At 38.8% G+C, this 17,789-nt stretch overlaps 1 protein-coding gene across 1 annotated transcript; it reads right to left on the bottom strand.

The window, feature by feature from the left end:
- Positions 1–13,323: 13,323 nt before the first annotated feature.
- On the bottom strand, positions 13,324–17,341 carry LOC113774059 (protein FAR1-RELATED SEQUENCE 5-like). Its single transcript, XM_027318633.1, has 4 exons — positions 15,224–17,341; positions 15,020–15,100; positions 14,763–14,852; positions 13,324–13,437 (listed from the first exon to the last, which is right to left on the bottom strand). Exons 1-4 carry the CDS (start codon positions 17,339–17,341, stop codon positions 13,324–13,326), a joined length of 2,403 nt encoding a protein of 800 aa, XP_027174434.1.
- Between the last annotated feature and the right edge of the window lie 448 nt (positions 17,342–17,789).

A 17,789-nucleotide genomic window follows, 5' to 3' on the forward strand; every position in this document is an offset into this window, starting at 1 on the left:
AATTGGTACCTTGACCATTTCTTTTATTTTGGAGGATAAATAAGTGATTTCACTTCATTTGGACTCAATTGCAAGGGAGGTAACCTCTATCTCCTTGATTTTCATTTCTCCTATGTGATCCAACGTGCTAAGTGTGAATTGCATGTCTACGTTGCTTTCCTTGCCTTTCTTTAATTCCTTTCCTTTATTTCATTTACTTTTGCTTTTTATTTAAGTTATTCATTATGGGGTATATGTACACCTCTTGGCTTGTAATAGATAGGGCTCGGAGAGCATCTTGTCCATTTCCCCTTCCCCTTTATGCTTTTATGGGGTATGTGTACACCTCTTGGCTTGTAATAGATAGGGCTCGGAGAGCATCTGGTCCACTTCCCTTTCCCCTTGCTTGCTTGTTTTTGTTGCTACATGTTTAATTGCTTTATTAGGCTCTTGCATCTAGTCGAGCATGCTAAATGCTATGTGCTATGTGTTTACGAGTATTTTGGCATGTCTACTTGCTTTCATTGCCATGAATGAATGGAATGGATGAATGTACGTTTCCGCTAGTCCAACGCTAGTCGGAATTCATAGAATGGGCTAGTCCAACGCTAGACCCTTAGGGATTTCCCCTCGTTAGCACATCATTTGCTTGTTCACTACATATCATGCATTTTTCCTTAGTTTTATCATCTGGCATGCTCCTCGAGCCCTTTTCCCCTCATTTTAGGATTTTTTGCATCTCATACTAGTTATAGGGTACATTTGCGTGAGAGTCCCCTTAAATATGGGATATAGACGAGTGTGGCTTTTTCTAAAGCCTTAGCACGCTTGTATCCTCTCTATAAAAGGGCAAATTGAGTCACGATTTAGGTCTCCCCGTACCCAATATGCATGAATTCCCTAGGCTCATGCATTCTCAATCCACTCTATCATCACACTTTCACTTGCACACAAACACTTTTATCTTCACTTGCACACGAACACTTTTATCTTCACTCGCACACGAGTACTTTCATCTTCATTTGCACACCGACACTTTCACACTTTTCTTTAAATTGCATACATGCATTTTTGCCCACTTGCATTTGGAGTATATATATTTGCATTCAAAGACATTTGCACACCGCCACTTATATCTTACTTTTATCATTTTTCTCACTTCACACAAACTCACACTTTCACATGGCATGCATTCCACTCATTTTTTACGTCATTTAGGATTACGTGTGACCTCTCCAAAGGATCATTATCGGGCTTCACAATTAATGTGATTGGCACCACTCACCCTTTGAAGAGAAATTTCCCCCATGTCCCCCTAGGTCTAGGTTTTTGCATTCACGTAGTCATATCCAACACGCGATACATACCTTGGGTAGAAAAATTAGGAAAAATTGGTTTAAGTCACGCAACTAGCCTTGGCTAGGTCGAAGGGGTGCCTTGGATTTTTATCCTTGCCTTCCCCTTCGTCAAATGTGACCCCCGATCCCTATTTTGGTTACGTAGACCCAAAAGCTCTCTAAAAGGGTTTATTTACTTTTTCATTCAAAAACAAAAATCATTTTTGGGTGACTTGGTACACCCTAACTCTATACCAAGTGGCGACTCCATTTTTCAAAAAACCCTTTTTGAACTTTATATGGCCAAACCGTCGCTTTATCAAGTCCCATGGCCTTTATTTTCATTTTGCACACGTTCACACCACACTCATCATTCAAAAAGTGGGGCGCGACAGTTGGCGACTCCACTGGGGACTTCCTAAGTGGGTCCAAGCATTTGATTTAGCCATTCTTTTCCTTTTTCTACCCTTTTTATGTATAGCATATGGATATTAGGGTTGCATTTTTCCTTTTTAGGACTTTTTGCCTCGCGCGCATATCCAACTATTCCCTCACTCACGTACGTATGATTGGTTGGTTGGATGTATGTTTACTTGTTTATCTCGCGCTTGCATTGCATTTGGGGGGGGGTGTCACCTTTAGAGCCTCGCGTGGTTCTCAACCCCTTCCCTCAAAATAGGGGAACACTTCATACGTGCACGTTTACTTGCTTTTATCCCATTTTATTTTATTTTTCGTGGGCGTTTCCCACACCGCCTTGTAGGATTAGGATCGATTGCCTTGGGTAGGCGGCTGGTGTGCTCTGCGCCCATAGCACTACCTAAGGGATCACTCGAGCCACCGATCAAAGGCCCGGGGAGTGATGACCCTTCGCCTTTAGGTCTGAAGGCTTGGGGACCTTTTAAGCCTTATCGAGTCTAGTCGCATTAGTGAACCCCAACCTCATGCATCCATGTTAGAATTTTCCTAAGTTAGAGTCAGCCTCACCCTATTTTAAGCACATTAGGCACGAGGAAAGGGGTTCCACCCCTTTTACCTGCTTTATTGTATTTCTTTTTCTTAATTGCTCCCAATGTGTTATGTGTACTATCAATTGCACTAACCATTATCTTTTGTTTTCTTGGCTTGCATTCATGGCTTGCAAAATAAGAGGCCTCTTTGGCACTCTTTTTAGTGACTCACCCACTAGATAACTCACATGTTTAAATTTCAGTCATTATACTTAATAAATACATTTCATTTTAGACCTTTTCCCCCTCGATGCATTATTTATGTCCTTTAGGCCATATTTGCCACATATTTACATCGCTTTAATAACTGGCATCATGCATAAACCATAGAAAGGGAATGCCACATAGGGAATCCCGTGTTTAGGAATAAACCACCTTGTGTCTCGGATATTTAATCCAGTGAGACTTGCACGTTTACATTTTGTACCATCCAAAGGGGTAGTGCACAAGGTAAGGTAGGATCCGATCATTTTCATAGAGTGATCTTTGGAATATGAGCATCTAATAATCACTTTTTGGCCATTTTATCAAAAATTGGTAAAAATCCATTGCGTGAAGGACATTAATTTGAAGAAATTCACAAATGATTCCTCCTATTGAGACGATAAATAAATTGAGGCCAAAATTTGATTTTTAGAAGGTCATAGACTAATGCACCTCAATAATTTTGAAATAACCAATGGCTGGACAATTCAACCAATTCATTTGGCCAATTCATTCAATAAATCATCAATTCATTTGACCGATCTACCCTTTTTAGGGTCACCTGGTCGATTTTTGAATAAATCGCCTATTCATTTGACCAATTTACCCTTTTTAGGGTCATCTGGTTGATTTTAAATAAATCGCCTTTTCATTTGACCAATTTACCCTTTTTGGGTGATTCGATCGATTTTGAATAAATCGTCCATTCATTTGACCAATTTACCCTTTTAAGGGTCATTCGGCCGATTTTTGAATAAATCACTAATTCAATTTCATTCATTTGGCCAATTTACCCATTTTTAGGGCAACCGAGCCGATTTTGAATAAATCAAGTTTCGTTCAATCTATTTGATCAATTTACCCTTTTTAGGGTGATCTGATTAATTTTGGATAAATTAAATTTCATTCAATTCATTTGACCTGTTTCCCTTTCTAGGGTAATCCGGTCGATTTTTAATAAATTGTCAATTTCATTTGACCAATTAGGATTTCAATGTCGAATTTCAAAATGGAAAACCTAGTCGATTTTGAGAAAAACATCCATTGCATCCAGCCATTTGATCAGTTGGAGTTTTGACCCGTGCTTCACTGAGAAAAGTTCCAATCTCTTCGATAGGAAGTTCGTCAAGGTCAAACCCGTGCGTTTTTGCAAATTCTTGTATCGATCAAAAGTGATCAATCCCTTCGGACGAGGTCCTCATTTTGACAAAGTGTCTCTCGTCACTCCAATTGACCAAATTTTTCAAAATTATTTTTCACTCAATGAGTTGATCAGATCCGTCAGGTATGGTATAGTGCCTACCCTAGAGGATTGCATTTTCATGCTAGGCCTACCCTTGGCACAAAAAGGGTTCCCCCATAGGACATGCATACCAATTTTATAGTCTTGATTACTAACTCTGGGTATTTTTCTTTTGTTTTCCCCCCTTCCCTGCATTCATAAAAATACTTCAATAAAGGGAAAATATTTTTCTATATCTGATGGCACTTTCGATCTAATAAAGTGTCAAAACTGCAAGTGTTATTTGATTCTTGGGCAGATCCTACAACGAAAACATAAATGATTTATCTGGAAGCTCTACGCTAAAGCCTCTGAGAGATGTTGTAATTGTTTTCCAAAGGAAGATTTTGTATATTTGATTTGTTAATACATTTTGTTCCCAAAAGAAAAGAGACAAAAAGTGTATATGTGGAGCTCTTTACAAGTCTCTCTCTTCTCATTTGTACCATAATTGAATGAGAAATTTTGTTTCAAACTTTTTCAGCAATAAAATTTTTGGACAATTATTGTTTTGTGTATATTTATGTACATTTCATTCTTTATTCTTACTCATTGGAGATTTCATGATGAATTTTGACAAATAAGACCCAATTTGAGATTTTTCAACCTATAGCCTGAATTTCACAAGTGTATGCTTCCTAAAATCCTTACACTCGATTGGTGTTCCAACCTGTACAATAAGAGTGCTCAGAAGGAAAAGGATGAGCGATCACTCAAAAGGCCCTATGAGATACCTTTCTCCTTCACTTAATTCCAAAATAAAATCAGTCACATTGATTGATAAATTGCAAATTGGGGCCATCTTTGCTTGAAAATGCCCATTGGTTTAACCAGATTCAATTCACATCTAAGTGAAAGCAAAAATGTGCATTATTCTTATTTGTTTGGAAAATTTGGAATGATACTTCAAGCATTCGTTTCATTACCTATACAGATTTTCATCATTTACTCTCCCATTTGAGCTTCTAAAAGAATAATTTCGTTTCAAATAAGGGTCTTAATGATCACTACCCTTCATTGAAAAATTTTCAAATATCAAAAGAAGAATGGATTTTCAATGACCATTTCGCTACTTCGGTTGTCATGAGGTATAAGAATGATACTTTGGCCGTCATTTCTACAATCTAAACACTGATCATCCCTTGCATCCTCGTTTGAGCTAAATTGGTGGTTCTTTTCGAGTGCACATATGATCGCACCCCACATTGGGGAAGGAGATTGGGAAATTTTGAAAAAGGGAGAAAAGAGAAAAGCAAAAATGCCAAAAGGGAAAAAAGAGGGAATCACAAATTGGAGAAATTTGAATCTATCTGGGTTTCGATTTTTGGGAAAAAGAAAAGAAGGGGTTTTGTCCATGTGAATCGCCTTTGTTTCACAAATATGGATGAGTAAGGGTCTTCCTCAGTCAATTAATTCAGATACACGCAAAAAATTTCGCATTAACGAAAGTTTCCTTTCAGAGTTATTGTAAGGAACAGAATACAAGTCAGGCTATCTTCTTTTCCAATCGAACATTCTATCCCTAGTTATCCCTTTTGAGCCATCAGAATAAATTATTTCGTTTGGCAACCCCTGAGAATCGCAAACCCCACACTGGGGGCAAGTTGGGTTGAAAAAGGAAAATTTCAAGAAGCGGAAAAGTGAAAAGCCACAAAATCAAAAGGCAAAGGAAGAAAAGAGAACCTCAGTTCAAAATAAACTGGGGCAAATTTTGTGAAAGTTCGAAAGAACGGCAAAAGGCCGAAAAATCAAAAGGGAAAAGAAAATGAAAGAGAAAAAGCCTCAATTGAGCAAAAACTGGGGCAAATTCTGATTTTACCCTAAAATAGGGTTGACGCAACAATGCGATCTCAGATTCTTCAAACCAGTGTTGAAATCCGTTTTCAAGCCTTAACTTTTCTAAGCACCCCACCTGACCCCATTACAAAAGCCGAAAGTCCTGACTTCTGTTCTTTGCAATGGCCCTGTCAAGAAAATTTCTGATGCCGGAAAATTTTAGCTGTATTTCTGAATTGCTTGAGTATGAGGTTGACGCTACTCACCATGTGAAAACCCACCAGCTCGAGGGAAAAGAAAAGAAGCAATAGAAAAGTAAATGCAAGAAAATGCAGAAAATTCGACGCTGAAGTCTCTGGTGAGTGATGAGAAAAATGCAAACAAAGTCTGAGATCTTTTGATTTCAAAATAGGGGCAATTTTGGAAAAAATGCGATCTATGGTGCAATATCCTTGAAAGTCTTAAACTATCGTTTTCAAGCCAAATTACAAGCTAATAAAGTCCATCGTTGACTTATTCTTTCATGACAATCCAAAGTGAGGATCATGCTCATAAGAAATTCATCAAATCATTTGTGATCATAAGGGCATAACCCGTTTTCACATGTTTAGCTATCACTTCTGTCCATACGTTACAAGCCTAGAAAGCTTGTATGTTGACTAAGTTTTCTTGAAAATAAGGGTAACAAACTCTTTGCTTTCACTAAGATGTGACATTGAATGGATTACATACAACTGGGGCACAAAAATGAGACAGATTCTTATCTCCCATTTCCTTAGCCATTTCAAAAAAATAAAGTCACTTGATTGGTCCTGAAAAGACGAGCCAACTGGAAAGGGTCACCCACTACCCAAAGCACCGATGCTAAAAGTGAGGAAGAAATCTTCTTGAATTTGGTTTTATCTTGGAAATATTCATCATGAATTTTGCTATATGAGTTTAAGCAAGACATTTCAATTTTCTTCACATGCTATGCATACTTTGTTCAAACAAATGGAGCGTCATCCAAGCAAAATTTTTGAAGTCAAGTGGGCCCATACTGGGGCAAATTTTTGTTTATGAGATTTCACAAAATAAGCCCACACAGGGGCAAATATTTGTGTAATCCAATTGAGGATTTCGTCCAAGAATCAAATAATGTATTTTTCAAGTCAATCACGCTGCCCTTTTCATGAAAATTTGAAGTGCATGTAAGCCCCTTGTGCAGGTATTCATAGCCGAAATCGACGAAAGAGCTTCTGAGTTGTGGAAGGGCGATGCCGAAGAAAGAGAAGAAAGAAGGGAAAGAGAAGGCCCTACACTGGGGCAAATTATTTTTGAAAAAAAATTCTCTCGAAAAATCAGAAAATTCAAAAGTCAAAAATCAAAAATCAAAATTCAAGTTTTTGTTACTTGGAAAATCAAATTTCTTGATTCCTGACAAATCAAATTCAAGTTCTTGACCAATTGGATGGTAGGACTGGGTCTTATCCCGCTGACCATTCACTTTATTACGTTGGGCCTGGATTTAGTGCCGCCAACATCACTTTATCACGTTGGGCCTGGATTTCGTGCCGCCCAACATCATGTTATCACGTTGGGCTTGGTTTTCGTGCCACCAACTTCACAAAGATCACGTTGGGCCTGAGTTTCGTGCCGCCAACATCACATCACCAAGTTGGGCCTGGATTTTGTGCCGCCAACATTTCAAACATCAAGTTGGGCCTGGATTTCGTGCCGCCAACAGGTCAAATCTCAAGTTGGGCCTGGATTTCGTGCCGCCAACATCACTTTATCACGTTGGGCTTGGTTTTCGTGCCACCAACTTTACTTTATCACGTTGGGCTTGGTTTTCGTGCCACCAACTTCACTTTATCACGTTGGGCTTGGTTTTCGTGCCACCAACTTTACTTTATCACGTTGGGCCTGGACTAGGTGCCGCCAACATCACACATGTCACGTTGGGCTTGGTTTTCGTGCCACCAGCTTCACATCACCATGTTGGGCCTGGATTTTGTGCCGCCAACGTTCCAAACATCAAGTTGGGCCTGGATTTAGTGCCACCAACTTCACAAAACCAAGTTGGGCCTGGACTTTGTGCCGCCAACTTCACAAAATCACGTTGGGCCTGGACTTTGTGCCGCCAACATCCCGAATGTCACGTTGGGCCTGAGTTTCGTGCCGCCAACAGTTCAAATGTCAAGTTGGGCCTGAGTTTCGTGCCGCCAACAGTTCAAATGTCACGTTGGGCCTGAGTCTCGTGCCGCCAACAGGTCAAATGTCACGTTGGGCCTGGATTTTGTGCCGCCAACATTCCAAAGATCCCGTGGGTCTATCCCAATTTTACATTTCTGTCCGGGTCTATCCCGTGGGTCTATCCCAATTTTACGTTTCTGTCCGGGTCTATCCCGTGGGTCTATCCCAAATTTAAATTTCTGTTCTGGTCTATCCCATTTTTTACATTCATGTTCGGGTCAGTCCCATTTTTTTTAGAATTCTTGTTCGTTGGAATCATTTTGCAGCCGAATAACACAGGTAAGTATTTGGTGTCTACTTCTTTGTCTCAAGTTTTTTCAAAACTCAGACAAAGAGGGGCAAACTGTAGACACCAAATTTTTGGTGTTTTATTATTTATTTATTTATTTACTATTCGTTTTTATTTGTTCTATTTTTATTTGTATTTACTTTTAGTTTTAGTTATTTTATCCATTTTTAGCTAGAATTTCTCAAAGGAAAAAGAAAAGTGTTCAAAAAAATATGTTTTAGTTGTTTAGGATTTAGTTTCATTATTTAAAGAAAAAAAGGAAAAATGGAAAATGAAAAGATGATGAATTGGAATTTGCACTTTGTTGTTTCTAGTTTATTTTTCATCCAATGTTAATTAAATTGTTTTTATTTTTACTATTATCAATTTTAATTACTTTAAAAAAAAAAAAAAAGGGGAATACGCGATGGCAAGCTGCGTTTTTACGCAGCTTGCAAGTAAGGGCTCGGGCAGCCCTTGGCTGCAATTTTAGAGGAGACAATGGGAGTTTTAGGGTTGGGGTGGCCCCATATAAATAGAAGATGCAGCAGCAGCCGCAACGGGAGAGAGGGCATCGAGCAAAAGAAGAGCAAAAAGAAAAAACAAAGGAGGAGTTTTTCGGTGAGCAAGGGGAAGAGAGCATCGAGAGGCAAACAGAAAAACTGAGCGAGGGAGAGGGTAGTTGACGGCCGGGGAAGAGAGAAACACAAGCAAAAAAAAAGAAACCTACCGAGGGGACAGAGTGACGGCGGAAAGAAAAATCTGGGCCAAAGAGAGAGGGACCAAAGAAAGAGTAAAAACTGAGGAGAAGATAGAGAGCTTTTGGAGAGTAAGCCGACGGGAAAGGAAAAAGAAACCAACGGGGGAGGTTCTGGAAAACAAAAGCAAAAAAAAAAAGAAGGGTAGCCGCAACGGAGAGTTTTTTTAGGGGAGAGCATCGAGAGAAAAAAAGCTGAGCGAGGGTTTTGGGGAGTAGGGAGTTGCAGGGCAAAAACAAAGCATAGAGAGTTGATGACGGCTGAGGAAAGGAAGAGGGCAGAGCATTGAACGGCGGTTGGAGTTTTGAAAAGAGAGAGAGGGAGCTAGCAGGAGACAGACGCGAACATTTCTGGAGAAACCCACGGCTTCACCTGCATTTCTCCGATCATTTCACGCTCAGATTTGCCTTTTAAAGGGTTAAAGGTGATTTCTTTTTTTCCTTTTTTTCCTTTACTTCTTTGTTCGAGAGCCGTTTGTGGAGCCTACTTTGAAAGTCATGCCCTTTTCCGCTGTTTTCCTCTTGGTACATTCTGTCGTGAGTTTAGTTGGGTTTTGGGGGGATGAAAGTTCTGAGTTGTATGTGGGTTTTTGGTTGCTGGGTTTATCTAAATTCTTTTGCGTGAGGTTGTGTCCGACTGGGGATTTATGCATGAAATCTTGCTGCAACAAACAGCAAGCTTGAATTACATGTTGGATGCTTAGTTTCTCCTGAATCTGTTCGAAATTTTTGCTTGGCCGAAAGATGGGTTGCAGATTTGTCGTTCATAGGTAACATCAGTTTTTGTGTGTATGTAGGCTCTTTTCTTTTGCTTATTTTGGGTTCAACTTTGGGCAAGGGGGGAAGCCTTAAAATTTGCAGAATGTTGAAATGATTTTATGTGTGTTATCTTGCTTCACGGGAGTTTGTTGGGCTGGATTTGCATGCTTTTGCTTTCTGGATTTTTGCGTATCAAAGACGAGAAGAAGGCTTGGTTGTCTTGTTGTTTAATCTGAATGTTTGGGTGGTGGAGGTGTTAGTTGCGTTGGGGGGATGGGAAATTGTTTGAAAAGCTCAGACCTGTCACAAACCCATAAACCAGCAACTAGGAAAGTAAAGCTTCGACCATGCTGCATTTTCGACTCATGTTTTGCTGCTTTTCCCTGGTCCCGTAACAACTCCTAGAGTCGGTTTTCATCAAATTGTTTTGCATGGTCAATCTTATGTCCATAATAGTTGTATAGAGAGTGGTGAGGCTTGGGTTTAGTTCCAACTTTGGCCATTTTTCTGGTTTGTTAACAGCTGCAAAATGGTGAAAACAAAAAAATTGATTGACCGAAACCTTCAATGCCCCAAGTTCATATTCTTTTGCTGATTTTGTACATTTGGATGATGTTAATAACATGGTTCTAAGGCCATTGCATGTGTGTTTATTTTGGTTGGACTTGTCCCATGTCAATGCGTTTGGATTGGAAACAAAAATTGCAGCAAACTTCATCTTTGCTTGTTGAATGTTTTGGATTGTTTGAAGGGTTTGATTCACTTGTGCTGGAGTGAGTTTAGGACCTGTTGTGAGTCCTTGTTATGTCATTGCATTCAAGCTCAAAGGAACCAGAATCCTCTTGATCATCTTGCAGCTATGCGAAGCTGTTTGCATCACTATTTGTTTTGGGTTGAATGAATAAGAAATTGCAGAACAGTTTTTCGGTTGTAAAAGTTCCTTCTTTGCATGAAATTTACATGATTTTCTTCTAAGATTTGTCTTGATTAAGAGTGTTTAGACATGTTTAAGGTAGAGCTATTGTAAGTTTTGGTTTGCTGAAAGGTTTGTAGGTAAAGCTTGCGGCTGGAATAATAGTTTTCGTTGCTGCAGAAACATTGCAGAAATCTTCTTCGTGCATGCATGAAATATTCTTCAAAATTGCCTCTTAACCCCCTCAAGTTTCTCTTTATGCTATTATGCCCCACAAAATGGAGAAAACTAATCAATTGGGTCCCTGTGATTTTTGCAGCAATGCATTATAGCTCAATTACATTCCATGTTCTTGCAATTGGGTCCTAAGATATTTGCATTTGAACCATTCCTCCACCTTCTCTTTGCCTTTGGACTTTTGAAGTTCCTAAAAGTGTTTGATTGAGTTTGAATGCTTGGGTAGTGTTCACAATTGAGTCTTTGATAGCTTCAACTTTGCAACTCGATTGCTCATTTGCTTTCATTTGTTTTGGTGATACTTAGAGCATGAATTTGTGAACCTTGTGTTTAAATGAGCTTATGCTTACCTATTTTCTTTAATTTTCTTAAACAAATTTGTTGCTTGACCTTCGTCTCGCTCTGGGACCTTTAAGGTTTTTAAAACGCTTCAATTAATTTCTGATTGATTGATTAATGGTTGCTTTAGGGATCCTAAAAATGCAAGTGAAACCACTCATTGACCCGTATTTGATCTTAGGCATTTAAATGCTTCTAATTGTTCAATTCCATGTTTATGTGTCGGATTGCTTGACCTTTGTTTTGTTTCGGACCTTTAAAGTTCTTAAATGTTCGATTGACTCGAGTGTTTGGGTAAGGGTTATGTTTGAGTCCTTAATAGATGCTTTACTTGGAAATTGAATAGGCCATGCCTTCTCCTTGATCTTTAAGTACCTTTAACTACATTTAAGTTGTGATTGAGGAAATTTTTTGATGATTTGATGAGTGCCATTTGGATTATTTATATTTTATCATTAAAGTGGTGCCTTAACCTTTTGTTTTGATGGTCTTAGCTTAAGCCGTCCTTTTCTTTGGTAACTTTGTTATATTCTACTATTTGAGGTACCTTGACCCTTTTATTATTTTGGAGGGTAATTTAGTAGTTTCACTACGTTAGGGCGTCGCTTCAAGGGAGGTACACTCTATCCCTCATTTGCATTTCATTTGACTCTACGTGCTCCTACGTGTTATGTGAATATGCATGCCTACTCCGCTTTCCTTACCTCCTTGCATGCATTTACTTGCTTTTACTTTTATTTAAGTTTTATGGGGTATGTGTACACCTCTTGGCTTGTAATAGATAGTGCTCGGAGAGCATCTTGTCCATTTCCCCTTTCCCTTTATGCTTTTATGGGGTATGTGTACACCTCTTGGCTTGTAATAGATAGGGCTCGGAGAGCATCTGGTCCATTTTCCCCTTCCCCTTGTTTGCTTGTTTTTGTTGCTACATGTTTAATTGCTTTGATAGGGCCTCGCATCTAGTCGAGCATGCTAAATGTTATGTGCTATGTGTTTATACGTGTTTGGCATGTCTACTCGCTTTCTATAGCATGAATGAATGTGATGGATGAATGTACGTCACCACACTAGTCCAATGCTAGTTGTGGCTCATTAGGTATTTCCCCTCGTTAGCACATCATTTGCTTGTTCACCACATATCACGCATTTTTCTTAGTTTTATCATTTGGCATGCTCCTCGAGCCCCTTTTCCCTCATTTTAGGATTTTTGCATCTCATGCTAGTTAGGGTACATTTGCCTGAAGGGTCCCCTTAAATATGGGATATAGACGAGTGTGGCTTTTTCTAAGCCTTAGCACGCTTGTATTCCCTCTATCAAAGGGCAAATTGAGTCACGATTTAGGTCTCCCCGTACCCATCTTGCTTGCATTCCCTAGGCTCATGCATTCTCAATCCACTCTATCATTACACTTTCACTTTTGTCTCATTTGCACACATGCACCTTTTTATCACCTTCACTTGCACACGAACACTTTTTTGTCTCCACTTGCACACGAACCCTTTTATCTTCACTTGCACACGAGCATTTTATCTTCACTCGCACACGAGTACTTTCATCTACATTTGCACACCTTCACTCTTATCTTATTACTTTTATCATTTTTCTCACTTCACACAAACTCACACTTTCACATGGCATGCATTCCACTCATTTTTCACGTCATTTAGGTTTAGGTGTGACCTCTCCAAAAGGATCATTATTGGGCTTCACAATTAATGTGATTGGCACCACTCAACCTTTGAAGAGAAATTTCCCCCAATCCCCCTAGGTCTAGGTTTTTGCATTCATATAGACATATCCAATACGCGATACATACCTTGGGTAGAAAATTTAGGAAAAATTGGTTTGAGTCGCGCAACTAGCCTTGGCTAGGTCAAAGGGGTGCCTTGGATTCTATCCTTGCCTTCCCCTTTGTCAAACGTGACCCCCGAACCTTTTTCTTTGGCTTACGTGGACTAGGAGTCGTTTTAAAAAGGGTTTTACTACTTTGTCTTTAAAATCACTTTTTGGGTGACTTGGTACACCCCAAATCTATACCAAGTGGCGACTCCGTTTTCATATTTAAAAAACCCTTTTTAAAATTTCATTTGGCCAAATCGTCGCTTTCCAAAGTCCCATGGCCTTTTTACTTTTCATTTTGCACACGTTCACACCACACTTCACACACACATAACAATTCATTCGAAAAGTGGGGCGCGACATAGACATTATAATAAAAATGATATATCAGACCATTAAGACATCTCTGATAGAGTTATACTTGGAAAAAATAGAAAATCTGGGATGCATCCATTCTGTAGGGACACTTGTAGGAGGCCCCTGATTAGCCAAAAGGTGAACCTTCGAATAATAAAAAATGAAATGTTATTAAAGCGAGCATACGTTAACTACATAATTTGCATGATTTGACAGCTTTTGGGTGCCCACCATTACAATACTATAAAAAAGGGTTAATATCAGAAACCTCCCTTGAGGTTTCTTCTAATCACACCTAGAACCCCTCATGTTTTCGAAATCACACTTAGCACCCCTGGAATGACAACTTTGGTATAATTGTCCGCCCCTCATTATTTTTGTTTCACTTTTACCCTCCTTGTGAACTCTATTTATGTAGAGTTAATTTCGGAAACCTCCCTTGAGGTTTTCCCTAAATTATGTAAAACTATTATGTAATTATGTAATATTTTTTGTACAAAGTGTAATTCTAATTGAACTATTTGTAAAATTTATCAACACAAATACGATTATTACATATTGGACTCATATGTACACTAACAACTTATCAGACTTTTATTGTAACAATGTACAAGAAATTTACATAAAATTATAAAATGTTTAAAAAATGTTACACGATTTAAAGATGGTTGATCTAACAATTGTTCCTATCCCACTCCCTAATATTAAATAGCTATAGAGTTTCCAGTGATGTTGACTTTTGGCAATGGACATAGTGCCATTGCCAAAATTGCAATTTTTAAGTGAATAATAACATAATCTAAAAGTAGTTTAAAGATGATGGGAATTCATGAGTATATAGCATTAGCAATCCATTTTTACTTGATAATAGGGTATCGTAATATTAATAACTTACAAACTCCATTCGACTAGGATGCACAAAAAGCTATTTATACGACCTCATTTTCATAAAAATGGAAGAGCAAGTTTATTTACAACTACAATCACATGTTGAAACTATTGCTGCCATTATGAGAATCCATATTCACATTTTTTTTATCACCGTTCAGATCAATGTAACATTTTTTAAACAATGTGTAACTTTATGTGAATTATTTGTAAAACTTAATAACAGAAACGTAATCTATTATAAAGATGTACAACAAGCTTACATAAAACAAACTGTAAAATGTTCAAAACATGTTACACTGCTTAAGAACGATTTTGTAGTGTTACAAAAGTTGGAGGGATGTGAGTTACATAAATAGAGTTCACAAGGAGGGTAAAAGTGGAACAAAAATAATGAGGGGCTGACAATGATACCAAAGTTGTCATTCCAGGGGTGCTAAGTGTGATTTCGAAAATATGAGGGGTTCTAGGTGTGATTAGAAGAAACCTCAAGGGAGGTTTCTGATATTAACCCTAAAAAAAAGGTAGCTCTACTACACGAATAAGAAGGTCTTTATTTTAACTACTAAATATATACATACCGTTTCACTTTCATCGATATTCGGAGCAATAGCGTTTGGAGGGCCATTCACTGTCTGACTCATTGAATGCGTCTGACTCATTGAATGCGTCTACGAGTTTCGTATGGACCAAATCATTGTATAAGACAAACAAAATAGGTATATCAGGAGGGATGACAGCCGTAACAACATTATCACACAATGTAAGATCAATGTAACTATTGATGCTGTTAGAAACATCCAAATAAAAGCAACGGTCATGTCCGTTTTATACTAACCGAAACAGAGTCAGTAGATGAACGACATCCCATAAACATCGGTTCCTCAACTGAAACCGATGTCGGCTCCGATTCTGAGGCCTACAGTATTGATACGGCAATAATATTATTTCATTATGAATGATACCTACACTTTAGTTAATAGCATAACGATAACTTAGTTTTAGCATAAATGTTCCCCGAGTACCAAAATTTGATCCATACCGTAGTCTGTGTAGTCCTTGATAATCTAGATTTTCTTTTCACTCTGTCAAATTTATCGATCCAACTTCGCATCACTCTACTTTTCTTCCCACCACCTCGTTTTTTAATGCATCTTGCGACTACTGCCTCCCCCATTTCATTCACAATTTCAATTTTATCCCGTTCCTCCATATTCAGATTTTTTTGATTTTGTAAAGGTTGCTCTTCACTTTCTGAGAGGAGGAGCTCAACTCTCTTTGCCAAATCGGATATGACAGTGATTGCTACTTTGCTGGTGTCCTCCGACATTGCTGCTCGAGTTGCGACCTTAATCATGGCTGGAGCGAGCTCCCGATAACGAGTTGAAATCATTATTTTAGGATCAGCCACAACTTCCCGTCTTCGCCGATCAAAACAAACTCCAGCCCGAGCTCTTTTTGTCCATCGTCTCTTAATGTATTCAGGAGGAATTATTTTTATGCCCAGAGTATCAAACACCTTCAACGCGTGCCCACATAAAATGTCTTCATTCTCGTATTTTTTGCAACTACAACGTACACTTAGATCATTCCGATTGAATACCACTATTCTTTCAGGTCCTCCATCATACCTCATGACCGCAAACTCCACAATCATCGCTGCATCTTGCTGTCTCAATATTACCATAGCTGTTGACTCGCCATATTCATTTTGGAATGCAACAAATACGGTTGGTGAATACGTCTCTGATGCATGCACAAGCATAGGTGTTTGCCTTAACCCGACCATGGGGAGTTTTTGCCTCATTTCATATTCTGCGATCAGTTCATTATGTCTCTTTTCATCAACCACCCGATTGAAATGTCTAAAGAACTGCACAAGGTCATGATCCAGTTTCAAATGATTTTTAATTGCTGCATTTAGGCTTTCGCTAAGTTGGGTGCTTCGCATTCCCGCGGTCCATCTTTCTTTCATCATGCACCTTGCCCATTTATCACGAATTCTATACAACCCGGAGAGCCATTCATTATTTTCAAGATTGTGTTTCTTCACCATCGCCTCCCACACCCTATTGAATTGTTCCACTTCTTCAAACTCATACATGCATGTACCAAACATGTATGGAAGATCACTATTTTCCTTGTAGTGATTGCCAAGATGTTTCATAAAATTACGCCTTATGTGAAACGTACATAGACCGTGAAATGTTTCAGGCATAACAACTGAAAGAGCGGCTGCCATGGCATGATCTTGGTCGGTTAGTATGGTACTTGGACGCTTTCCGCACATTGCTTCTACAAATGTACCAAACACCCATTTGAAAGAATCTATAGTCTCATCATACATAAGGGCAGCACCGAATATCACAATTTGCCTATGTTGATTAAAACCCACAAACACTCCAAGTGGCCGGTATTCTTTATTTGTTTTGTAGGTTGTGTCGAATGTGACTACGTCTCCAAAAAATTGGTAGTCAATTAACATTCCTGCATCAGCCCAAAAGATATTTGTTATCTGCTCTTCACAGTCCAGCTGTACGGCATGAAAAAATGATGGATTCTCGAGTGTTTGCTCTTGAAAATAATTCAGCATGCTACCTGCTTCTCCATATTTCAAACTCCTTTCCCGTCGAGTACGAAGATATCGTTTCAGGTCTTCCCGAGTATATCCCACATTTTCCATCCCACCTGCCTCCTTTCCCAAAAGCTCATGACTCTGTTTCAATGAAAGCCCAGCATCCTCGCTTATTTCAGCTTGGAATCCTTGAGCCTCGCTCACTTTTCTTTGTGATGGCATCATGTGCGCACATTGAGCAATGTGCAACTCATGGTTATGCTCTAAGACAAGGTCATGCACACGGTACTTCATTGTTCCTCTAAACAACGCGATAACCATTTTAGCTCCACACCCTGTTTTCGTCGGCGCTCGTGTCCTCTTTGGCATCACATCACCTTCGTACTTGCGCTTTACACCTTCCTTGCAGCAACTATATCTCCTAGACGTGGTCACGCCGTCTTTGTCTTTATTCAGATAGTCTTTACGTACACTAAAACCCATTTTAAAGGCATATTTGTTGTAAAACTGGTACGCATCCTCTTCACTGTTGAACTCCATTCCTAATTCAGGGGTCCCATCTTCTGCCAATTTGCTGCAATCCATTACTTCTGATCCTGCCAATTATGCATCAAACACCCTAATTTGCAACACTTCATGAATAGTATGTACATAAACGACAACATATATGTATATTACCATTCATAATGTGTTATGAATCATACATTACTCGTATACCAAATTCTATTATTACGCTATCAATATGATTAATGATTCACATCACCTTACTTTTACTCTAAGACAATCTGTGTACAAATACAACTCCATGTACACTAACTTATACGGATTGTAATGTATTGGTCACACGATGTAAGTCTATTTTAACTGTATGTACATCCACGCTGGTGATTATATTTTGATTCTAGATTCTTTAGCTCACTGGACCTTATGTCATTCGTTAATGACAACCGCATAAAATAGACTAAATAGTCTTTGTCTTCATTTAAATAGTCTTTGCGTACACTAAATTCCATTTTAAAGGCATATTTGTTGT

Source organism: Coffea eugenioides, chromosome 6 (genome assembly GCF_003713205.1).
Source record: "Coffea eugenioides isolate CCC68of chromosome 6, Ceug_1.0, whole genome shotgun sequence".
NCBI classification, from domain to species: domain Eukaryota; kingdom Viridiplantae; phylum Streptophyta; class Magnoliopsida; order Gentianales; family Rubiaceae; genus Coffea; species Coffea eugenioides.